This window comes from Festucalex cinctus, chromosome 17, assembly GCF_051991245.1.
Source record: "Festucalex cinctus isolate MCC-2025b chromosome 17, RoL_Fcin_1.0, whole genome shotgun sequence".
Classification (NCBI taxonomy): Eukaryota; Metazoa; Chordata; class Actinopteri; order Syngnathiformes; family Syngnathidae; genus Festucalex; species Festucalex cinctus.
Genome location: NC_135427.1, coordinates 19,822,719 through 19,849,724, shown reverse-complemented (window position 1 = coordinate 19,849,724; position 27,006 = coordinate 19,822,719). Strand labels below are relative to the sequence as shown.

General features: G+C 37.1%; 1 protein-coding gene across 3 annotated transcripts in view; it reads left to right on the top strand.

Annotated features, from left to right (window-relative positions):
- slc39a11 (solute carrier family 39, member 11) overlaps positions 1–21,732 on the top strand; it is a 74,188-nt gene extending 52,456 nt beyond the window's left edge. For all 3 annotated transcript variants that reach the window (XM_077503367.1, XM_077503364.1, XM_077503365.1), the window contains exons 6-10: positions 3,657–3,815; positions 12,943–13,012; positions 19,955–20,053; positions 20,118–20,276; positions 20,577–21,732. In XM_077503367.1, the coding sequence (XP_077359493.1) occupies positions 3,657–3,815; positions 12,943–13,012; positions 19,955–20,053; positions 20,118–20,276; positions 20,577–20,655 (566 nt within the window). In that variant the 3' untranslated portion in view covers positions 20,656–21,732. The remainder of the gene's footprint in view (positions 1–3,656; positions 3,816–12,942; positions 13,013–19,954; positions 20,054–20,117; positions 20,277–20,576) is intronic.
- The last annotated feature ends 5,274 nt before the right edge of the window (positions 21,733–27,006 follow it).

Sequence of the window (27,006 nt, the reverse complement as noted above, 5' to 3'; positions counted from 1 at the left end):
AGCTTAGGGACGGCATAATCACTTTGAGTCGCTGCAGGCTTGCTGCAAGCAACATGGTGCATTCAGGGTACTTTCACAATATAGGGAACTTGTCAACACACCATGGCGATCTGCACATTATTCGTTTTTCTTTGAGCATTACATTTTACAGATCGAGAGAAGCCAAAATCAAAGCCACACTAACATTTCAATTAATCATCCAGCCTTACTAAAAAGTCAAGGCCAAGAATAGAGCCTTGTGGCACTCCCATTGTGCAGATTTAATTTTATGTTGCTAAGTAGTAAGAACTTTATCATTTGATTTATTTATTTGATGTTTGTACTGTTATCTGTGGATTATAACTCACTTTAAAATGGGGTTCTTTGCTCTATTGCCATTATTAGTATTGAACAAACAAGACGGATCTGGTAATTGCAACAACTTGTAAGGCCCTTGTAACACAGTGGGGGTTTCTTCTATAAGGTGGAGAGCTGCGGGTACAAGGCTAAAACAGTCTTTGGTTTGATGTAAAAAAAAAAAAAAGAAAAAAGACCATTAGCATTGACAGACAGGATTGTTTGTTAAGAGCTAATGCACATCCATGGCTGCAATAGAAAAGAGATTGGATACAAAATGACATATTGCTACTATAACAGGCAGGTGCTTGGCAGTATTTGCTAATAGAATGGCTGCTATTCCTTAGGGATGGGCGAAGATTTACATTGCATACTCAAATCAGGTTTCATAGAGCTCTTGTGGCTAAATCTTGAAAGAAGTGAGTGCTGTGTGACTGGCAGCATGAACAAAGCTTAAATATCAAGTGTTTTATTAAAAGCTATGACGCACGTCTGTGCATTTGCTTTCGGTTTAAAAAGATTGCAAAAAGCTAAATAATGAAAGCACTTACTGTTCAGGGCTTTTTTTTTTTTTTGCTTTTGAGACTGTGCAATTCAGATTGCAGTCTTGCCAAAGCATCGCCTCAGTGGAGAGTCAGGGTTATGTTTTTTCTGAGAGTTTATATTATTTACATTTTTGTATGGATGTCCATACACGTCCCAATAAAGTTAAATTGTCACTCAAAACTATGGCCATATATTAGGGTTATGGATCCTGTTTACCATACATCAATACCATATACTATAATCTATTTTGGTATAAACCTTTGTAGCTATACATCCACCAATTAGCTATAACTCTTATCTTATTTGGACCACAGCCGATCCCAGCTGATGGGGTTTGCCCTACATCACCTGGCCGGGTTGCCGGGGCAGCTGAGAGGGTATTGACTACACCATCAATAGCCCAAATAACTAGTAGCTAATCTTAACTCATTCACTCCCAGCCATTTTCACAGAAGTAGTCTCGTTCGCTCCTGGCTGTTTTACTGGATTTTGACTGATTTTGCAAGGCCCACAGAATATTGTGTTCTATTGCTATAAAAGCATGGAACCTATCAAAAGAAAGATTAAAGTCTCTTCTTTCATCAGGAAAAAAGGTATGTTTCTATCTGTTTCCGTTTTGAAGCAATTAGCATTAGAAGAGAGATAAGTTTCATCAGTTTTCACAAATCTATTTAAAATTGTATGTAATTGAGCTTTTTTTTCTACGTGGCCCTGGTTGATCTCCTTTGCTCTGCTGCCACCTGCTGGCCGTTTGTGTAATAACTGCCATTTCTGCAACCGTTCTTTGCAGTGGAGAGGCTGAATCAAAGCCTTCTGTATGCTCTAGCATAAAAAACAAACATAAATACGTCTGGGACACTTAGAACATTAAAAAAAAACACACGTATTTACACGTTATTGGGAGCAAATGAGTTAATTATCATGCATTATTTAGGTTGAGAAAATCATTTGAAATTAAAGTTGTTTCAGGCCCAACATACTGTAGCACCAACTCACATGGGAACAATCTAGGGAAAAAGCTTGGCAAACGACTATATGCTGATACATTTACAGAAGAGACAGCTGGTGTCAGAGTTTTAAATGTTCTCCTTAAAGTGGAAGTCAACTTTAAAGGTGCACGATGCAAGATTAGACTCAAATTTGAGTGTTAAAATAACCATATTTTTCACACACACGTTTTAAAAATTGTATAATGGACAGGAGGCATGACTGTGTCACAATGACTGTTGCCCCTATTTTTCTGTAAAAGAAAAAAATGTTGGAGGGTTCGGGCCGGAAACTTTAGCTTTTGCTCTGAGCATGACGTCATGCGCGTGCACGCTATTGTACCTGTTAGATCTCACGATTGTTCACGCAAATTCACGGACAGGACAGCGCAACGCACTGCTATCCTCAATGTCATCGGATTCATTCACGGGATGCACTATTTACGTTTGGAAGGTTGTAATTATGTAAGCTTTTGGCACTCAAAATGACTTTCACATACAAAGTAACTTGAAGATTAATACGTTTCTTACCTCTAGACATTATTAAGCCTATAAAAAGGCGTTGTGCTCCGTGTTTACGTTTGTTCGAATAACTTGGAGGTTTGCTCGTGCCCTAAAAGTCGCGCACGCTCCTGGCCGTGTGCACGTCGCCAGGGTCCATTCCACATTTCGCCAGAGGGGTCGCAAATGTGCAAAAACTCTGAATCTTGCATCCAGCCCCTTTAAACATTTCTTGATAATAATATGTTATATGTGACCTCACTAGTTTAAACATGACATTCAGATTAATATAACATTTGTGGAATATGAATTATGAAGCAAAATCCAGCCATTGTTATCCATCTCAGTGTGGCGGCCATTTTGCCACCTGCTGTCGACTGAAGATGACATCAGTGTTGCTCAAGCAATGACCAATCACAGCTCACCTGTTTTCTGAAGCTGAGCTGTGATTGGTTGTTCGCAACATATGAATATGAGATAAACAGCAAAATCCAGCCGTTTTTATCCATCTCAGGGGGCGGCCATTTTGCCACTTGCTGTCGACTGAAGATGACATCAATGTTGCTCAAGGCTCAGGTAGCAACCAATCACAGCTCATCTGTTTTCCGAAGCTGAGCTGTGATTGGTTGTTAGTAACATTGATGTCATCTTCAGTCGACAGCAAGTGGAAAAATGGCCGCCCCCTGAGAATGGCTGGATTTTGCTGCTTATCTCGTATTCCACTAATGCATTATTAACCAGAACATCATTTTTACACTAGTGGGGCTGCACAGGTACTGTCAAAACATTTTTGTTGGTTGACCCCTTTAAACTAAGTCTGGTGCTGATGCTAATTTTCCATCGGATGTCATAAATTCAAAAACTTGATGTTACATTTTTTGTCCGTTTTAAACAGTTGAGAGCTAGCTTTGAAACTTTTTCTATTAAGACGTTTTTTTATTTATTATATTCCTGTCTCTGGCTTTATCCTTGGTTTGTTATGATTGTCAAAAGCATTTCAGTGTTGCAAATAAATGAACAATAACATGTTCAGAGAAGAGCCAGTCGCAAATAAATAATTTATTCTTCAGACATTTAATAGGGCAATCCAGGCGCAAGGTCAACTTGGCTTCCAAATATTCCTCATGCTATTCTTTAGTAATTTCTCCATGACATCTACGCTATGTTATTGTGCATTGGTGTCCTCCCTGTCTTCAACTTGTTCTTCACCTCTGACATTGCCTCAGATTTTATTTTATTTTTTTCTGTTAAGTTGTTTTTGTTTTTCCTTCTCCCCATTTCAAACAGAGGAGGGGCTTCAACTCCCAAGGAAGAGAGTATCTCACTGGGGTAGCTCAGATGACCAAGAAACAGAAAGCACACATCTGGAAGCGAGCGGCCATTCCGGAAGCAGCTGGAGACGCATCCTCCTCCTAATTCTCGCCATCACTATTCACAACATTCCAGGTGAGAACAAGCTGTTAAGATCGGACATTAAAGCCAATTGAATAATTTATCAGTCAATTTGGACAAAAACTTGTGAATACATTCTGCATTTCAAACCAGGAACTTTGATTAAAACAAATGTATCGCTATGCAGTCATTGATTTAATCACATAAAAACAATGCATCACAAGCTGCCTTTTTTACAAATATAACACATCATTGCTGATTGGCAAGGCGCTTCCAATCTGCACAGCAACATTTATGTAATTAGAAGATGTGGATGAAATCCAAATTAGGCACATGCAAAGTGCGTAGGAGGAGAACCCATTGTGTGGTTGCTGTGTTACCAGGGATTGCTCCGGGGAAAATATCATTTCATGTCAAAGGCCAATTCATGTGCAAGAAAAAAAAAAAAAAAAAACTGGTACAGTTGTCACGTTACAATGTGGTCATAATAACGTCATATGCTGGCCTTCTCTACCAATTTCAAGCACATTTACATGACTACAAATGAACATGATGGAAAGTCACACATTTATCAAAATGACTTTAAATTGGGGCGGCACGGTGATGAGTGGTTAGCACGTCCGCCTCCCAGTTCTGAGGACTCGGGTTCGAGTCCAGGCTCCGGCCTTCCTGGGTGGAGTTTGTATGTTCTCCCCGTGCCCGTGTGGGTCTTTTCCGGGTACTCCGGTCTCCTCCCACATTCCAAAGTCATGCATGGCAGGTTAATTGGGCGCTCCATATTGTCCCTAGGTGTGCTTGTGCGTGTGGATGGTTGTTTGTCTCTGTGTGCCCTGCAATTGGCTGGCGATCAGTTCAGGGTGTACACTACTTCCTGTTTCAAATACTATTTACTGGTATATAAATACTGTAAATTTAAGTTTCAATTAAATTTATGGGTTAAATGATAATACATTTATTCATTTATTTATTTATGTATTTATTTATTTATTTATTTATTTATTTATTATCATTATTATCATCATTATTATTATTAATAATTTAATTTATTCATTTATTGCTTTATTGATTGATTTATATTTAAATCTAATTTAAATTGATCCAAATACTATTTAAAGAAAAAAATTAATATTGATTTGTACTGGTTGACCATAGCCACATCCCATTTATGAGGGTGTGTACACTTGTGCAACCACACTACTTCCTGTTTCAAATACTATTTACTGGTATATAAATACTTTAAATTTAAGTTTCAATTAAATGTATGTGTTTAATAATGATTAAATTAATAATAAAAATAATAATAAAATAATAATAACAATAATAATATTAATAATAATAAATAATAATAATAAATAAAAATAATAAATTTATTCATTTATTGCTTTGATTGATTGATTTATATTTAAATTGAAAATTGTCCAAATATTATTATTTTTTTAAATCAATTGATTTGTACTGGTTATAGGTGACATAAATGGTGTAACATGTTTTAAAATTTGTCTTATTATTTTATATCACAACAACCTGATATTTGAGCAGTGATGTTTAGTCTTTTTATATTCACTATACTTAAAAAGAAGGTTTTGATTCAGCTTGTGCTTTTTCACTACAATGACAATGTGGTGTTTGACTCACAATTGAAACTGAAAAGCTGAGTTAGGCACTTTGATTTGCTCTTTCTATTGAACCACAGGAGCACCAACTGTATAATGACACATATTGATCAGCAAAGAGGCCGTCAAATCTACATGGGGCTGGTTCGGCATAAACTTGATTGACATTTGATGGTGGTCCGTGAACGGTCAGCTTTTCCCTTCACAAGGGATGATGTACTACAAGCAGTTCGTCTGTGAAAATGAAAATGTCAGCTGAATGCTGATCGACCTCTGATTTATTCATGTAGCAAAATATTTAGCCCTTGAGGAAATCTTTTCAGGAATCTCTTCTGGGATAAAAGTATTATAATAGTCTAAGGCCAATGCTTTACATCATATTTTATCTTCCTTAACTGCTATGCATGTAAAAAGAATATCTACTGTTAATTAATAGATTAATTGACTGGAACGCTTAACTCATTCACTCCCAGCAGCCATTTCCATCATTTTCGCTGCCGGCCGTTTTACTGGATGTTGACTGATTTTGCAAGGGCCACAGAATATTCTGCTCTATCGGGTATATTCCACGGAAGAGGCGGGACGTGATTTTGCACAACAGTTTATTTCCGGTCCGGGTTGCGAACGCGCAACCCAGGGGCACAAAGTTGGAAGCACAAGTATTTTTGACGCAGCCCACATGTCGCAAACCAAACCGGAAACAAACTGTTGTGCAAAAAACAGTCCCGCCTCTTCCGTGGCATATACCCCATTGCTATAACAACATGGAATCTACCAAAAGAAAGATTAGAGTCTCTTCTTTCACCAGAAAAAAAGTAAAATTTGTATCTGCTTCCGTCTTGCAGCAATTAGCGTTAGAATATAGCGAATTTTTATCATTATTCACATTCCTGGTGAAAACACTGTCAAAAAGAACTTGTTGCAACATGGTCCTGGCCGATCTCTTATACTCTGCTGCCACCTGATGGCCGTTTTTTGTAATAACCACCGTTGCTTTAAGACACCTCTTCATGTCAGAAGCTGCATCAAAGCCTTCTGTAGTTTATTTCCGGTCCGGGTTGCGAACGCGCAACCCAGGGGCACAAAGTTGGAAGCACAAGTATTTTTGACGCAGCCCACATGTCGCAAACCAAACCGGAAACAAACTGTTGTGCAAAAAACAGTCCCGCCTCTTCCGTGGCATATACCCGATTGCTATAACAACATGGAACCTACCAAAAGAAAGATTAGAGTCTCTTCTTTCACCAGAAAAAAAGTAAAATTTGTATCTGCTTCCGTCTTGCAGCAATTAGCGTTAGAATATAGCGAATTTTTATCATTATTCACATTCCTGGTGAAAACACTGTCAAAAAGAACTTGTTGCAACATGGTCCTGGCCGATCTCTTATACTCTGCTGCCACCTGATGGCCGTTTTTTTTAATAACCACCGTTGCTTTAAGACACCTCTTCATGTCAGAAGCTGCATCAAAGCCTTCTGTATGCTCTTGCATTAAAAAAAACAAAAACATCTAAATACGTTTTTGGGAGTGAAGGACAAAGTATTAAAAAACGTATACACGTTTTTTGGGTTTAAATGAGTTAGCAATCTATGAATTACTATAAATTTATATATTTTCACCTCCCATGCCCTCACCACCTGTAGTAGTGGCTGAGGGTGTTGAATACCGTTTTGCGTAGTGACCAAAAGAACGGAATAACAGATATAACCTACCAAAAGTTGTAATAGTAACTTTTTTTAGAATAACTTTTTTTTTACTTGATGTAAATGATGTTTTCATATCCTGCTGAGTGGCTTCAAGCTGGCAGAAAGGAGGATTTGATGTGGCGGCACATGCCTACTTGGTGGTCATATGATGACATCACCTTTTATGTACGGCATAATGTATTCCGAATATGCCCTTTTCCTGACAGATTGTTTCACCCCTTTCCCTACATAGATTTGTTGAAAAACTGTCAGACGGAATGTAGGCGAGGTGTGGAAGTGTGGACTGTGCGGTGTCAAGTATCAGTAGGCGTTGAGGTTTGCTGTTTCATAGCAGCAATAGTGAGGTCCTTACAATCCGTCAGAAGGATACATTTCATATCTATTTTAATATAGGCTTTATAATTAATTAATTATGACTAAATGAATGATTGAATGCCCTTTTTTCCTGGTTCACATAAGAGTAGTTGTAAATAGTGTTGATTCCTAAAACCTCTACATTAACTTGGAAGAAGCATCTGTTTAAATATTTGATTGATTGATTTGATTTGAATATAAAATATCAAATATGAGGTTGGCTTTGAAATTTGAGTGGCAATTTCCACGCCAACGTGTGTTATTCCGCTATCGACTCTGCATTGGCTTGTTGGATCAATAGGTCTAAATTGCAGAAATGACCTTCAACCAGTATCTGCAACTCAATACCCATGGTTCAAACTGACTTAATGAGAAAGCGGTTTAACAAATCCCATGTAGCTTTACCAGATCTTCGTGGTTTAAAAAAACAAACAAAAAACAAAACGTAATTGGTTGCATGGAATTTTGTTATTGAGTAATGTAAAACTTCAATCTTCTTTCTGTGAGAGGTAGCTTTTATTGATGACACATTATGGCACGATTGATCATAAATGAGCGAGTAGGAAGCGATTTATGTTACAGAAAGAGATCTAGCTGTGCCAATTAGCTGTCAGCAACAGGATAATCAGACTCCCTCCCGAGATTGAACACTATAGACAGCCACTTCATGGCTGGATGCATTCACATACTTATGGAATCCTGTACAGAGCTCATTTTCCGGGAAAATATTAACGATTCAGGAGGAAATCGGCCAACAAATACAGCAGACAGTATGCCATGACATTTTTCTTGTCTCGAATACAATAATTGCTCAATATTTCTTAAAGGGTTACAAATTGTGACACAAATCAAATATTTCAAGCTGTTGTATTAACCCACAAGGCCAAGAAGGAAACATAAAAAACTGAATTATTTAAATGTTTGTGCAGTTTCATGCCTGAGGATGAAAACTATTTTTTTCCACTTCTCATTGTTATTCTGAGATGAATTGTTCCTACTCCTCGGCCAGCTGTCAGCTGAACTGCATCAAAATCGCCAAATACGAAAATGTCCACCTCAGTTGACTTGCGCCAATGATCCCCAAAATCTCTTTATCCCTTCAGGTAATATAATATTACTAGTTGTACTATTTCTAGTACTATAACTAGTACTACTACTAGCACTACTAGTGCCAGTACTAGTAGTATTCCTCCTCCTCCTCCTCCTCCTCCTCCTCCTCCTCCTCCTCCTTCTTCTTCTTCTTCTTCTTCTTCTTCTTCTTCTTCTTCTTCTTCTTCTTCTTCTTCTTCTTCTTCTTCTTCTTCTTCTTCTTCTTCTTCTTCTTCTTCTTCTTCTTCTTCTTCTTCTTCTTCTTCTTCTTCTTCTTCTTCTTCTTCTTCTGCTTCTTCTGCTTCTTCTTCTTCTTCTTCTTCCCCTACTGCTTCTTCTTCTTCCCCTACTGCTTCTTCTTCTTCTTCTTCTTCTTCTTCTTCTTCTTCCCCTACTGCTTCTTCTTCTTCTTCTTCTTCTTCTTCTTCTTCTTCTTCCCCTACTGCTTCTTCTTCTTCTTCTTCTTCCCCTACTGCTTGTACTACTATTACTATGACTAGTACTACTACTACTAAGACTGCTGCCATTACTAGTAGTACTACTGCTACTTCTTCTTCTCCTCCTCCTCCTCCTCCTACTACTACTACTACTACTTAGGGATGTTGAAAAAATCGATTCGGCAATATATCGCGATATTACAGCGCGCAATTCTCGAATCGATTCGATATGCGGCCAAATCAATATTTAAAAAAAATAATAATAATTATGGAAATATTCAACAAAATGTCTTACTTAGGGTTAGGGTTCATACATTGAGCATTGAAAAATGTTATATTAATGGAACATTAAGCCTTTTATTTCCATCTTTTCACACATGAAACGGATTGCAACAGATTGTTTGCTCAATAGAGTGGCTCACATTTTTGACTGAATTTTCAGATAAATAAATACATTTTCATAACAAACCTTATGGTACACATTTACAAGTTTACTGATTAGTATTTTCTAAATTTGGGTCGAAAAAAAATCGCAATAATTGACTTATATATTCATATCGGGATTAATTGGTATCGAATTGAATCGTGACCTATGAATCGTGATACGAATCGAATCGCCAGGTACTATGCAATTCACACCCCTACTACTACTAGTTGTACTACTACTACTTTCTTCTTCTTTGCATTTTCCGGCAGGCTTGATGCTCTGTGGCACCATACTGCCCCGAGCAGGTCAGTCTCGGTACTACACCAGGCATTGAAAAGTCAGCAAATTTTCACTTCAGATTATATAAGATAATGAACTTTGATTTATGAGGGTTTTAATTTTTTTTTTAATGTTGATTGTGTGACTATGACTTCTGTTGAACTGTATTGAAAATCATTGACAATATACAGACTTTTCATGTGACAGTGTTGACACAATTCTTAAGATCACCCAAACCATTAAATTGGCATTGTAGGTCATTTTAATCAAGATTATACTGCAAAATACAAACAATTCCTGTCAATTCTCATGAATGCTCACAAATCCTGTTTATCTCATTGATTCCTGTAGAAAGTTCCACACTGGACTGGAATTGGGGGACTGTAGTTGTTGTTTGTTTGTTTGTTTTTTCCAAGGACTGTACACAAGGACTATTAAGTTTACCTGTAAAATTCAAAAGGTCCACACAATGTGTTCCTAGAAACCGATTAGCCTCCAAATTTGCATAAATACTTTGCACAGCTTACTCTACTGTGTACTTCCTGTTCTCATTTTGATGTCATCAACTTCGCCGTTCTACTCAGGTGATGTCTGACAACATCATTTTAAGGGACAAGGCCAGCTATATTGTGCTAAGTTCCTATGTGGTTCATGTGCAAGTTTGACCAACAATAAATAAATAAATAAATAAAAATCTGTCTGAAAATATGAATAGTACACCTTCAGGGGCATTCAACTTTATAGTTTCTACTTTAGAAGGTAAAAAGTCCAACCATGTTGAGTTAAGTGTCCCAAAAGCCAAACACTAAAGGTTGTTAATGTATAGTCAAACTTAGTGTGAAAGTGCAAATAGAGTTTCTAGGGCCCTGTGGCATTTCAGACCGATCCACAGAATTGAGTGCCAGTGAGGAGTGCTTTCCCCCATAAGGGTGCTTCATTACGTCTGCCTGGATGGACAGTGGGGAATAGATTGGAGCCAATGTGTGGTTATCCTAGGTAATGACAGGAGTTAGATGATGATGAAGAGGCCCTTGGGGCTCTTGGGTATCTGCAGCTGCACATAATTCTAGCGTGGTCCCTCTGCTATACTCAAGACTTTGAACTCACTGGATCCTTCTTTCCTCTTTTTTTATTTTTGACTACACCAAACGTTTCGTCATCAGCAAAAAAATTTTTTTTTTCTTTGCCTATTGTTTTGACTCAATATTTGACTAACCAAAAGTATGGATTTTTGAAAAAATACGAAACTTGCCATATTGTGACTTACAAGGTTCCGGTTCAATACCAGCAATATTATTATTATTATTAAAGATTAATAGATAAAATGTGTACCAGATGAATGACTCAAATCTGAGGTACATTTTCTTATTTTGTGTCCGTGAATATTATAAGTAATTCAATAGAGAGTGTGAACAAGTGACATGTTGCACCACCGTTGGGTAAGTTGTCTCACAATATGTGGTAAAATGTCACACTGGATTTTGCAAGTTATTAAACCTGGACAAAATTATTTATCTCCTTTTGTTTGTTATTGTTTTACTTGACAGTGATAATTGAAGTCAGCTAAAGAAAGTTTTATCATTGACCTTGAAATATACTTTCCGTTTTTTTTTTTTTTTTTTTTTTTTTTCAAATTTGAATTAACATGCAAATCAATTTTGTTTTTTGTTTTTTAAAAGGGAAAGTGAGGACAAATTAAGAGGAACAGTTTTTCCAAACGTAAATAGAGAACAAAACAAAAAGAACGATGTATTTCAACTCAAGGTGTCAGTTTGTGGAACTTTCTGGATTATAAAAAGAAATCATCTCAGTCTATTTGTATTTAAAAAAAATTGTATTTAGCACAAGGTCATGCAATTGAATTATTTTGTTTAATTGTTACTTTTAAAGCATCTTGACTGTTTGCTGTCATTTATTTTGTGTAGATCGTTTTTTTTTTTACGTTGATTAGGTTGTACTTCTTTCTGTCCTCTTTCATTTCAGTTTTCTTTTAAAGAATGGAATTTTGATGTGTTGAACAAAGTCATTCACCAAACATTTTAAACACTCAAACAAAATCTGACAAACCAGTTTCCTTATTCATCACACTTATCATCCATCCATCCATCCATTTTCTTGACCGCTTATTCCTCACAAGGGTCGCGGGGGCTGCTGGCGCCTATCTCAGCTGGCTCTGGGCAGTAGGCGGTTGCCGACCAATCGCAGCAGACTTATCATCTGAAGGGAAATTGTTGGCATAAACTGATTTGCAAGCAGTGCATTTTTCATTGCCCCATTTTTTTGAATATGTGACAACTAACGCTGAGACACATTGCCCCAAACCAACTAAATGTTGGGTAATACTTGCACTAGTTTAAAGTTAGCTTAAAACAGAGCAATGACAAGATACCCAAATTGCTTCTCTAACGAGTCCACATGACTTGCTGCTAAAATGTGTTTGTCGACGGAAGTTCAACTAGTTTACTTTAGTTTGTGCAAAATGGTTACATGACATTCATCTCCGCTCACAATGTGTTAATTATTCTCTTCTCAGACAAGACAACCCCCTGACCATATATAGGAAGAAAACTAGCATTCCACTTTATAGTTGCACCCGCTGGTGGAGAGGATAATTGCAATGTGACAACTTACCCCTGTGACAATAAGCCCCGTTCTGCCCTCTCTACAGAGGAAAAGTTTTATCTTGGCCTTTTTTTTTTTTTTTTCCTTTTTCTTTTTTAATTGTTTCAGGGAATATATCCCTTTGCTTTGACATTGGTCCCGCCAGCTAAAAAACTTAAAAGTCAGCTTCTCAAAATCTCTCATTTGCATTAATAATCCTTGTGTGGCCGACTTTCAAAGCCCATTTTTTTATTGTATGATATCATGAAGCTGGTGCCTGCAGGTCACACAGCAATGTATTATTCCATGACAGAAATTAACATGTATTATCCTTTGAATCAATTATCTGTTTGTGTCATGAATATGATTCATTTTCTGTGCCTGTAAATACCGCAAATAGTTCTCCTAAGTTCGACAAGGACATCCAATTTGGGGAATTAGTATATTCAAATAAGTAAGCTCAAGCGCATGGATTAAGCCATCCCTGCACACGGTGTAAATAATTCCTGCCTGATTAGCATATTTTTTCAATTTGTAAGTTGCCCTCCCGCTGCCTGCTTGTAGTTGTCTTGTTTGAGTAATTCCTCCTGCCACATTGATAGAAATTGTAATGAGCTTAAAAGGAGGGCCAGGCCGCAGATACTGTATGTCATAATCAAGGTGTTCTTTCTGCAGAGGGCTTAGCTGTGGGAGTTGGATTCGGGGCCATTGGGAAGACTTCATCTGCAACGTTTGAGAGTGCCAGGTAAAAGAGTTACAGTGGAACCGCCAAACCTGAATCCACGCAAATTGTGCAAAGCTAACATTAGTTAGCGTTAGCTGCCGCTAACACCGCTAGCATAGTGTAGAAGATTCTGTATTATAAGTTCATTTTTTTTAGGTATCTGATAGGGGTGTGAATTGCCTAGTACCTGACTATTCGATTCGTATCACGATTCACAGGTCACGATTCGATTCGATACCGATTAATCCCGATACAAATTTATAAGTCGATTGTTGCGATTTTTTTTCATTCAAATTTAGAAAATACTAATCAGTAAGCTTGTAGAGTGTAAGATTTATATGAAAATGTATTATTTATTTATCTGAAATTTCACTCTTATAGAGGTTGTAATCTGTTTCATGTTTGAACAGCATTCAAATAAAATATTAAGGCTTAATGTTCCGTTCATATAACATTCTTCCATGCTCAAGGTGTGAATCCTAACCCGAAGTCAGACGTTTTGTTGAATATTTTTCCATTAAAAATGGAAGTTTAAAAATCGATTCACACACACACACAAAAAAAAAAAAAAATCGATTTTTTTTTAATTGAATCGATTCGAGAATCGCGCGATGTAGTATCTCGATATATCGCCGAATCGATTTTTTTTTAACACCCCTAGTATCTGACAACTTTTTACTTTACCTCATTACATTTGAAATCTACTTTTTACTCATTAATTTGTTAAAGGCCCGGTCTGCCGTTTTCACTCCGGAAAAGGCGTTTTTTAAATACAGGATTTAAACAAACAAACTACTTCTCAATTTACAGATCTGGGCTTCGGTTAATGTCTGGTGGTGATTTTGTCCTAAACCCAATTTGACAGCACGCACGGATTTTTTTCTTCACTCACTCATTCACACATGTAAGCTTCTGTGAGTGAGTGAGTGAGTGAGTGAGTGAGTGAGTGAGTGAGTGAGTGAGTGAGTGAGTGAGTGAAAAAAATAATAATCCGTGCGTGCTGTCAAATTGTCGCGGGAGTGACGCCACGCAGTCGACAAATTCGCCCGGCCCCCTTTGCGACACGCCACCCCCCGCTTTGCGATTGGCTAGAGGGGCGTAACACTGTCTTTCCACAGAAACGTCCCGCTGTTTACAAAACAAACACAAAATGGCAAAATACAGGCTGGGGGAGTGGGGGTTAACCCCGGGTTTTCACCGGATGCGGTTGCGGTGCGGTTGCGGTGCGGTCCGGCGACGCAAGCAATTAGATTCCATTCATTCGAATGGTGCAGTTTACACCGCTTGTGGGTGCGTTGCGTGTCGACTGCGTCTCAGCTGCGGCGTGCCGCAGGCCTTCCGCAAGGATAGACCTATTTTCTATTTTTGCCGGACGCCGCAGCGGTAGGCCTCCGGCAAATGGCAAGCTAGCACAAAACACATCCAGCGGGACAGGAAGACCGACGCAGTTTCAAAATAAATTTCCGGTTACCTTTCAGAATAAAACACTCGCCAGCTCCTATTTCGCAAGCTTTTCAGCAAAACGTGACGTGGGCGTCGCCGGGCCATGTGCTCATTCACGGTTTAGACACCAGCGAACATGGACGAGGAGAGGTTTATATTGGAGGTGGAAAACCACAAAATAATATATGACACGGCACATCCTTTTTATAAGGACAACCAAAAAAGGGATGCTGCATGGAATCTCATAGCAGAAGAAGAAGAAAAGGTTAAATCAAAAGAAGTCCACCTCTCTTTCTGCTTCTCTGTTGAGCACAGACTTTCTGTATGTTTGTCGTTGTGAAATGCCACATGATCGCGCGCGCGCGGTCCCGCGAGACACGTTGGGAAGTGGGCGGCGACGGAGCTGCCGGACCGCAGCTGTGCGGAGCCGGTGTGGATTGACAAAAAAATTGACCCGTCCGGAGCACGCAGTCAAGACGCACCGCACCGCAACCGCACCGCAACCGCACCTCAACCGCATACGGTGAAAACCCGGGGTAAGGAAAAATTCACCCCCAGACATTAAGAGAAGCCCATAGCTATGAATTGAGAAGTAGCTTGTTTGTTTAAATCCTGTATTTAAAAAGTGCCTTTTACTGAGTGAAAACGGCAGACCAGGCCTTTAAAAATGGCTCCTTAATTTGTACAACCATGGATGATGACATAACGTTAAAAAAGATATACAGGTAATTGGGAGAGATGATCTCAACCCAGATCTTGGAGACTTATTAGGCAGCGAAACAGCAGCAACAGCTGTGATTAGATTTTCTTCATCCTTGAATGACTAGGATGGAAAAAATTTATGAGGGATTTGGTTTTATGTTGTCTGCTCCAAAAAATGATTGGTGACAAATATGTCTATGTTGTCTTTTGCCAGCCTATAAACCAGACGTTTCTTCTTAGTCTGAGCTGAAAAAGAAAACATGCAGTTAGATTTTTTTGGGGGGCTGATTTAGCATCTTGTATATGCTTTTGTATTGTCCATGCACAACCTGTTGTCAGTTCAGGCCTGATCGGAACGCTGTCAAAATTTAGCTTGCAGCAAAGCATTGTCTGAGGTGTTTTTTTTGTTGTTTTTTTTACCCCCCCTGTATATCCATAATGTAAGTCGGGCAAGTAAGAACACTTTTATGGGTGCAGAGCAGGTTTTTGTGCCAAGTTTATAAAACTGCGAACTTGCACTTTTACATGTCAGGGTCTGTACGGTAGGTAGATTTATTTATTTTTTTATTTTATTTTTTTATTTTTTATTAAGGCTGATACTGAACTATTATTAGCCAAGGATGCATATAATCGATATATAGAGACATATTAATTTTCAGTAAAAGTGAAAGTATTGGAGTCATTTTTTAATACAATCTTTAACTCTGTTGAAATATCAAATTGTTGATTTTTGTTTGTTTGTTTGTTTGTTGTTGTTGTTGTTTGTATCCTAACCTTTAAACAAGTTCCCAACAAGTCATCAACATGGCTTTAAAATGTTACATGAAAAAAATACAAGCAAATAGCTCCCTCTCGTTTTCTACAGTAAATAAAGTTTTGCAAAATTTCAAAATGAGATGCACAACCTATTGTCAGTTCAGGCTCAATGTAAGTTGGGCAAATAAGAAAACTTTTATGGGTGTAGTGCAGGTTTTTTTGTTTTTTTTTTGTTTTTAAACTGCAAACTTGCACTTTACTGTACTTTATTGTACTTTACATTTTTACTTGTGTACTTATGGACACTTCAGGGTGTGTACGAGAGGTCGACGTATGTTGTTTTTAAAGGCTGATACCGATTGTTATTAATCTTGGATGCTGATAATCAATATATGGAGACATATTCATTTTCAGTAAAAGTGAAAATATTGGAGTCAATTTTTTTTTTTATTATTATTGCTGTTATTATGCCAATTTTATCTAATTTTTTGAGAATTTATTATTATTATTATTGAAAAATTACAAACTCCAGCTCTGTTGAAATGTCTTGTGGCATCTATTTATTGAACAACTTTTCACATTTGCAATAAGTTGATTTTTTTTAACTCATTTGCTCCCAAAAAACGTATAAATATGTTCTATTTTAAATGTTACCACGCTCCCAAAGACGTATTTATACTTTTTTTTTGTTTTTTAATGCTAGAGCTTTATGCTGCCTCTGAACCGATGAGAACTGTTGAAGCAATGGTAATTATTACAAAAACAGCCAGCAGGTGGCAACAGAGTATAAGAGAGCTGCCAGGTCCATGTTTTTTGAATAATGATGTAACTTAGCTATATTTTAATGCTAATTGCTGCAAAACGGAAACAGATAGAAATATACTTTTTTTCCTGATGAAAGAAGAGACTCTAATCTTTCTTTTGCTAGGTTCCATGTTTTTATAGTAATGGAACACAGTATTCTGTGGGCCTTGCAAAATCGGTCAAAATCCAGTAAAACAGCCTGGGAGCGAAGGTGGTTGCTTCAGTGAAAATGGCTGGGACAGAATAAGTTAATTATATTCTTTAAACAAAAAGTTCAGTGAGATCCCAAAGTCACCAGCACGTCTTTAAAACCCTCGTGCCTTGAAACCAGTGTTACCCTCGAAGTGTATATTTTAGCCAAATAAGTAATTCTACTTTGAGGTGTGATACCTAAGTCAATTTTTAACATTTTTTTTTATTTCAACCACTCAAAATGTTCATTGGCATCAAAACTATCCATACATATGAAGTTTTATTATTTTTTTTATGTATTCCCCCCTCTTAGGACAATACAAGCCCAAAGAATGGACTATGAAGAAAACGAACTGTGCTGTATACATGTATAAAAAATAAATAAAAAATTAATACTTCATATGACATAATTAGAGCTTCGAATAAGGCACTAAGTTACAACAACAATTTTGTCAATGCATGCCAAATTTTTTGACAATGGCAATTTAACTCAGAAAAATCCCCTCGCGAATATTTTAGCCAAATAAGTAATTCTACTTTGAGGTGTGATAACTAAGTCAATATTTAATATTTTTTTATATTTCAACCACTCAAAATGTTCATTGGCATCAGAACTATCCATACATATGAAGTTTTATTTTTTTTTTATGTATTCCCCTCTCTTAGGACAATACAAGCCCAAAGAATGGACTATGAAGAAAACTAACTGTGCTGTATACATGTATAAAAAATAAATAAAAATGTAATACTTCATATGACATAATTAGAGCTTCGAATAAGGCAATAAGTTATAACAACAATTTTTTCAATGCATGCCAAATTTTTTGACAATGGCAATTTAACTCAGAAAAATCCCCTTGCGAATATTTTAGCCAAATAAGTAATTCTACTTTGAGGTGTGATAACTAAGTCAATATTTAATATTTTTTTATATTTCAACCACTCAAAATGTTCATTGGCATCAGAACTATCCATACATATGAAGTTTTTTTTTTTTTTTTTTATGTATTCCCCCCTCTTAGGACAATACAAGCCCAAAGAATGGACTATGAAGAAAACTAACTGTGCTGTATACATGTATAAAAAATAAATAAAAAATTAATATTTCATATGACATAATTAGAGCTTTGAATAAGGCAATAAGTTAGAACAACAATTTTTTCAATGCATGTCAAATTTTTTGACAATGGCAATTTAACTCATAAAAATCTCCTCGCGATTATTTTAGCCAAATCAGTAATTCTACTTTGAGGTGTGATAACTAAGTCATTTTTTAATATTTTTTTTCTTTCAACCACCCAAAATGTTCATTGGCATCAGAACTACCGTTGGGAAGCTGCACGTCCCCCGCGGCTTTCAGGGACGTGCTCATATGTTCGTTTATGTTTATTTTGTAGAAGTACTTACTTGCCAACTTGCATTTGCAGCTTTGTGTGTCTCTGATCGCCGTTCTTTTACTTAGATTCAGGAAGCTCATGCCTCTTGCACGTTAGCCAAATGTGTTGTGAATACAAACTAGCCGAATAAAAATCGAAGCTTAGCACTTTCACACGTAGAAATGCAACGGCCAGATAAGATAACCGACGAGGAATTCATCTCGACAACCGTTACGTTACACTTCATAAGTTGCAAAAAAAAAACATGTTTTTTTTGTTTTGTCTTATCCCTTCTGCTTATTGTTTTCACCGATCCATGCTCCTTGCCATGTTTTGAAGAATGCACGAAGGGAAATACGTCACCTCCACGTTGGACGCACGTTTGGCCACAATGGCACGCCTCCCCCCTGCAGGCGCTCCGGAGCAAATAGCAATGGTCGACTGAAGTTCAAAATGGATGATCGAACTGCGCATGCGTGTGGAATATGCACGCTATCAATTCTAAAGTTCTAAAGTGAAGAAAGAGAAAAAAATATAAATAACAGCCTTCACACACTGAGGAAAACCGCTGTATTGCAACGACGCCCCCCTCTAACAGTGGCTCATTTTGGGGACACAACAACGACAAACAGCATTGCCATTCGACCCCTCCCACTAGGGAACGTGCCTCCCACGTCCATGCAGACAAACAAACAACATATCCCAACACGAAACATAAGTCAATAGCTCGCAATACCTTTTTCTGCACAAAAATATAGGTGGCGCGCATGTACGCGCATCCACGAACACGCACGCGCGCCCACTAACGTGCACGCGCATCCACTAACATCCTGTCGAATGCACAATCAGTAAAAAGCACGAAGAAATAAGTCTGTGTGGAATATGGCGTGCTGGAAACAGTGCGGTGTTTGCAAGGAAAATCATTAATTGGCCTCTACCGCCACCTGGTGGATTTGGGGTGCGAATTCTTTCTCATGGCCATGGCACCGTCGAGGAATGTCCATAGAAGGATTTCATGCAGAAATCACGGAAATTGCAATAAAATACATGCAGTGTCCAATCGGTCCAAAAATGTCACTTATAATGTACATTAATGTTACGCGGCTGGCTAACGTATCTTCCAGGGATATAAAATGAGTAATCTCCCTCATGCAATGGCTAAGAAATGTCGGCACACTCGCATTTTGACGGTCCCCCAGTTTTCCAAAGCCGTGGCTCATTTTTTTTTGTTTTGTTGTGTTTTCCCCCAGCACAATCAACTCCCAATTTACATATTTGGTAACACAATGGCACGAGGGTTAAAAAGTCACATGAAAACAATAGCTCCTTATAGTTGTCTACAGTAAATACAGTTTTGAAAAATGTCAATAATAATTGACATGCTAAATTTCCCTTATCTTTGTTTTAAATTCAAACAAAAACAGAAGCTCCTGAGTTCCCATGGACAATAAATGTGTACCTGTTGTTTGCTGTAAATGCATCTCATTGTATGCTGGTGACATCTAGTGTACAAACGTGATACTGCAACTATTTCGGTGAGGTCAATTCTACTCCACATGCCGAGTTTAATATCTATTATCATCGTAATTACACCCATAAGTCTCTGAAAGTGCTTGTTCAGTCATTTAATAGTACATTTGAGCATAAAGCTGTCAAGAAAAATATCTACATTTTCCCAATATCCCTGCAGGAATTTGGCAGTTGGTATTGGCATCCAGAACTTCCCAGAAGGCCTTGCAGTCAGCTTGCCACTTCGAGGCTCAGGCATCTCAACGTGGACAGCCTTCTGGTGAAAACGCACGCATTCCGCGCCGAAAAGGAGCGTTCGTTTATCCCACCCGCCTCCATCTCAGGTACGGCCAGCTGAGCGGCATGGTGGAGCCCATCGCCGGGATGCTGGGCGCCGTCGCCGTGGTGTTGGCCGAACCGCTGCTGCCGTACGCGTTGGCGTTCGCCGCCGGGGCCATGGTCTACGTGGTGGTGGATGACATCATACCTGAGGCTCAAGTCAGGTGAGAGAGGGGGAAATCAGGATCCTAATATACTTTATAGTCTAGTGATGGAAAAATGAAGCTTCATGAAACACTTGCAATGTTTTTACTCCTCTAGATTTTGCTCTTGGTTTAAATAGACCAATTGAGAGATTCAATTTCCACTTCATCTTTAAACCAAAAGTGCCATCTAGAGGAGGGAAAAATTTTGTGAGTGCTTCATGAAGCCTCATTTCTCCATCACCACTTTATACATTCGTATATCGAAGATGAAAGGGGTAAAGAGATAACAAAACAATTTTACGCTCTTGTTATCTGCAGTGGGAACGGAAAACTGGCCTCCTGGACCGCAATCTTGGGCTTTATCGTAATGATGTCACTTGACGTGGGGCTAGGCTGAATCGCCGTGGCAACAAGCAGCCCCCATAACCGTCATGACCACAACATGCCTGACCTCGGTGTCAAAGAAGGGGGACCAAGTCTCATATTTTGTTGAAACGTCAATAAATAGCAGGCCACTTTTTATCACGCAGTGCAGCTCGTTGCCATAGTGAGAAAAATGTGACATCATCCATGATGTCATGTTTATATTATACGAAGGATAGGATCTGTTTTCTTTTGAAAGCAAGCTAATTGACTTTACTGTGATTACGTTGTTCAATCCAAACAATATAATGCAATGATGATGTACACACATGGACAAAATTGACAGATTTTTATTTTTTTTTCCCGAGGAAGACACCATATCAGAAAAATTTTAAGTCTGGAATTGGCCAAACTGGTAGTCAGTTGACTGCAAAAGCTTTTCATCTAGGTTGTAGTATTTACAATAATTTACAGACTCTGAAAATGACAATACTTTTGCATAAAATGACGATCATTTATCTTTCTAAATATTAAATGCCATGCGTTCGTATATAAAGGCAACTTCATAAACCCTCTGTCGCTGTCCAAACAGACCTAACTGTATTTTCAGTCCAATTTTAAAAGTCCTGCTTTTTAACAGCTTGCAACTGCAATTTATTTTGAAGTCGTCCAGTCTGACAAGTTAGATTATTGGCAACTTTTGTTTTAGTTTCAGCATCCAATTTTGTTTTGATTACCTCATGGTGGCAATACTTGAACTCTGATATGTTGGACTTGATGAACGATTTGATCTTTTTCTGGTACTTTTGAAGAGAAGCAGCTGATTATTTCTTTTAAAAGCACACTGTAAATATGCTGTTTTATGGTATGCTGTAATATGCAAATTTAAATATGACTTGTTTGGACACCCTGGGCATTTTTGATGATAAGGGAATTCATAACACAGTTGTTTATGCTCTTATTTATTATGATGCTGATGAAAATATGTATGCAAAGTCCAAGAGTCGTGCCTTCTTCTTTTTGGGTTATCTACTGCCATCTGCTGGCCAAAAATAGCCAGTTCGGTTTATATGTGAATTGTATATTTAAATAAACAGCTCCGTTAACGTAACCAGTCTCAAGATGTTTTACATTTCATTTTTATTAATCATTTATTGTATCATATTATAGACAGATTGTAATTATGATGAATGAGACACTTTTCCACATTTAAAGCAAAAAAATTTGTGTATGTATTGTCGGTAATTCTAGCCCAAGTACAATTATCTAACGTTTATTTCTTGTTTTACTTTAAAAGGAAAAAAAAAATACTGCAGTTCAGTAGTTTAAATTATTTCTGTGAAATGTATTCTAGTGCCATTCCAGTGGACATTTGTTTAGTGGTTTTGTATGCTGGTGAGTTATCGCGCTAGGCTAGAACATTATTATTATTATAATTCATTCATTTTTCCTTTCGTACATATTGTGACAGTTTCAACACAACAGCTTACAACACAACATATTCGTTACATCCGATAAGGAAAAGGGCTGACGGATGAAGACTTCCACAACACGTTTTGTTACGTTGTATGTTGTTTTATATTTTTAAAAAGTTAAAGTTAAATATTTTCCATATTTATTTCTGTGAAATACATTCTCCATTTTGCCATTGTCATGGGCTTTTGTTGAGTTGTTTTGCATGCTAGCGCGTTAGCATGCTGGAACAATAGTTAGCATGTTAGCTTATCATTTAAGCACAACACATTTATCAATTTGTGGCAGCTTAAACTTTTTTTTTTTTTTTTAACTTGTTACTATGACTCATGTTTTAGTGTGTCAGTATTCTAGTGATTTAGGCAACAGGCTAGCTTGCTAGACAGGTTTTTTTTTGTATTGTCTTCTATGTACTAAATTCATTGTTAAAAAAAAACAAAAAATGTCTACATTAATGCTGTAATATTACAAGAAATAACATTCAGTAATTTCTACAAAGGACTAGGTCCAGTGATAAAAATTCAATTTTGAAAACACATCCTTTCAAATGAAAATATATTACGACTTTTAAACAAATCGAAAATAGATCATTCTTGTGAGACTGATTAAAATTTAATGGTGTAAGTTTCTTGTCAGTGTAGCTCTTAATACCAATACCCTGTACCTGAGCTGGCTAACTAAAATAAAGTACAAAGCCAGGTAAATATGTTTAATATTAGATTCTCGATCACAAAGCATGAATAGAATGAGGTCAATTAAAACAAAAAAAAAACATTTAAATTAGTTCACATCTTTTTTTTTCCTTCACATGATTTAACATAGCTAGAGAATCAAAACTGGAAGCGGCTTGTACTGCAAGAAGCTAATGAGACTTGTTGGCATGTCTAGCTGCTCGATACAGTGGATCTTGTTGATCTTTTTGAGGTATCTCCGCACCGCCAGTCGGCACAGTGAAGTCAAGGCCTTGGGATTTCCTGACAAGAAACAGAAGAGGAAACAACATATTAATTATTGTAAGTATCACTAATAATGACCCATGAGCATACTGTAATACATAGGGTTGGGTATTGCCGCCAACCTCACGATACGATACGTATCACCACACAGGGTCGCGATACGATACGTAACGCGATACATATGTATCCCAATACTTGATCTTCAAGGCGACACGTATCCCGATATATTACATTAATTTTTCTTGCATTTTATAATAACAGTCCTATGTATACCTAAAGGATGTGTTTGTTATGCTGACTGACAAAAATGATTTTTGTTTGCAGCTCTTCTGGTTTACCACCTAGCGGCATGACTGGTCTAAATGTGCAGGCACTGCAGAGCAAGGAGCAGCTTTCACAGACACACCGGGAACATTTATTAATAGGCATGAGCCTATTAAGTATTAAAATTACAGCTCTAAAATATGCTTATTTGAAAAATATGGGAAATAAAAACAGCATTTTTTTCATGTAGCACATTCTATTTCATATTTAAACAAAATATACGAAAATTGGTACATTAAGACACGTGCCATGTTAAGTTTATGAGTAAATAAATGTTGATATTCTTACTTTTTTTTTTTAAGAGGAACTACATTTCCCATCGCGAGATGCTGTGACTATCGCGTGACCGGTAGCGAGACTGGGAAAATCTAACATGGCGGCGCTCTGCTGCTAAAATAGAATTAGCTTTATATTTCTAATTAAACCCGAATTTAATGATTAGATAAATTCGATTTTTTTCTTTTCTAAGAAAGATCGGAAATATTATCCAGTGTGGACGACCTCGAACGTTTTATTGACGATCATTTTTATAGCTGCGCGATGGATGAGCCGGCGGCCAGTCGGGATAATCCTTCGAAAAAAAAAAGGAAAAATGACTCGTCAACAGACACGGACGATTTAGCAACCGCCGACGTATCGGTGAGTATGCTGGATTCCATAAATAAAAAACTTGACGTCCTCTGTCTTATCCGCGAGGACGTCAAAGAATTAAAGGCAAGTTTGGAATTCGTTAGCCAACAGGTAAGCGATCTCCAATGCGATAACTCCGAGCTACGCTCCTCTCTCGTCGCTGTCACAGCCGAGTTGGAGACGATTAAAAAGGAAAATAAAATGCTAAAGGAAACGGTCTTAGATGTTCAATCCCGTAGTATGCGGGAAAATCTAATATTCTCAGGTATATCCGAAAATTCTCCAGATAATCCAGAGGGTGAGATAAAAAAATTCATGACATCATCGCTAAAGATCCCACAGGAGACGGTAAATAATATCTCTTTTCACCGTGTACACCGGCTCGGAGCTCGTAAGGGCAATAAGCCCCGTCCTATTATTGCTAAGTTCGAACATTTTAAACATAAAGAATTGGTAAAAAGTAAAGGACGGGAGCTCAAAGGGACATCTTTCGGGATGAATGATCAATTCCCAAGAGAGATAAACGAGCGGCGAAAAGTACTGTTTCCTATCATGAAACAAAATAGACAGGAGGGTAAACGGACTTCGATGGTCGTTGATAAATTATATATCGACGGCCAGCTATTCCGAAACCCAACCTCGACCCCTTGGCTGTTCTAACTGACAATTGGTAGAGCCGAGCATTGTGTGATTATTTGACGTAGGTATATGTATATGTATGTGTATGTATATGTGTATATATGTATATATATGTATATGTATATGTATGTATATGTATGGATAATGGGTTACGAAATAGAATATGAATTTATATTATGCATAGGCTATAAAGTAATAATAATAATAATAATAATAATATAGAAATATATTCTTAAAAAAATAAATTAATAATAATAATAATAATCTCGCTTAGGTCACCATTTACTGGTGTATTGTTATGTTGAATCCCCCACAGATTTCCTTCACACTCACTTCCCCCCACGTTTCTTCACTATTATACTTATCTACTTGCTATCTCTCTCTTTATATAAATTATATAAATTGCCTAATTACTCTTTTGCTATCCTACAATATGTTAATATTAATAAGCAGCTTATATAGATGTATACATAAGACTGAGTCTATATTGCTTGTATGCAGAAATTAGCTCTGGTCTCCTGGAATGTGTGTGGCGCTCGCTCCCAGGCAAAAAGAATAAAAATTTTAGACCATCTCTCAAAATTTAAGGCAGATATTTGTCTCCTACAAGAAACCCACTTACAAAAATCAGAAGAAAAATTATTTATAGATAAAAATTTTAGTCAAGTTTACTCTGCCTCCTATAATAGTAGACAAAGAGGTGTCTCTATACTTATACATAAGAATTTATTCTTTACTCTAAATAATATAGTAACAGATTTAGAGGGCCGATATATTATTATCCAGGTAACTATATTTAATAAAGTATATACAATTGGTAATTTATATGCCCCAAATAATGATGACCCTGATTTTTTCCATGAATTTTTCTCTCGGTTACTCGATTTAGCAACAAATTCTACTATTATTATTGGAGGTGATTTTAACACGGTCTTGAACCCGTTAATAGATCGTTCTAATAATACGATATATACAAGGCGATTACGATCCGCTAAAGTAATAGATGAGTATATGGAGGATTTTGGCCTCAGCGATGGCTGGAGACTTCAAAACCCAACTAAGAAGGAATTTACTTTCTTCTCTGCTGTGCACCGATCATTCTCAAGAATTGATTTTTTCCTTACAAATAATTCTATTGTTGATAAAACTGCTATAAAAATACATTCTATAATTATAAGTGATCATGCACCAGTCTCCCTCACTCTACAAATTGACTCTACCTTTAAACCTCCCCCGATATGGCGTTTTAACATCTCATTACTGAAAGACGTAGAGTTTGATAAAATTATTAGAAGGGAGTGGGCAGATTTTTTGGAAATAAATGACTCTCCAAATATATCTCCATCTCTTCTCTGGGAAGCAGGGAAAGCGGTAATTAGAGGGAAAATTATATCATATTCAACTTATAAAAAGAAACAGGATCAAAAATTAGAAAAATACCTGGAAGATAAAATTAAACAACTAACGGATGAATATGTATTAAACCCAAATAATCAAATATGGATAGAACTACAGAATATAAAAATACAGTTAGATAACATGTTATCTAAAAAGACAGAGTTTATAATACAACAGTTGAGATATAATAATTTTGAACATAATAATAAATCAGGTAAATTCCTGGCAAATCAACTTCAACGGAATCGGGAAAAATCTCTTATAACGGCTATTAAAGATATAAATGGTGAATGCACACAATCACCAGAAGAAATTAACCATATTTTTTATAACTATTATCGAAATCTATACACAGAAATTAATAGACCTAACCCTGAATATATTGAGGAATTCCTAAACAGCTTAAATATACCTCAGTTATCTATTGAACATAAAGATATTCTCGATACCCCGCTTACTATAGATGAGTTGTATCGTGCTTTAGACAGTATGCCTAATGGCAGAGCACCTGGTCCAGACGGCTTTCCGGCTATATTTTTTAAACATTTCTGGTTAATGTTTGCTCCATTATTTCTAAGAGTAGTAACTGAAATTAAAAGTAAAGGTGATATACGTCAAGATATGAATATAGCAGCAATTAAACTTTTATTAAAGCCAGAAAAAGACCCTACCCTCCCGTCAAGTTACCGACCGATATCACTAATTAATACCGATATTAAAATTATCGCTAAGGCCTTGGCATCTCGATTAGAGACGGTAATCTCGACAATTATTCATAGTGATCAAACAGGTTTTATTAAAGGTCGTCATTCTACTAATAATATTAGGAGACTCTTTAACTTGATTAGTATGTCACAGCGGCATGATAAAAAGGCAGTTGTTATTTCGCTGGATGCAGAAAAAGCATTCGATAAAGTTAACTGGTCCTTCCTCTTTGCTGTCTTAAATAAATTCGGCTTCGGGGA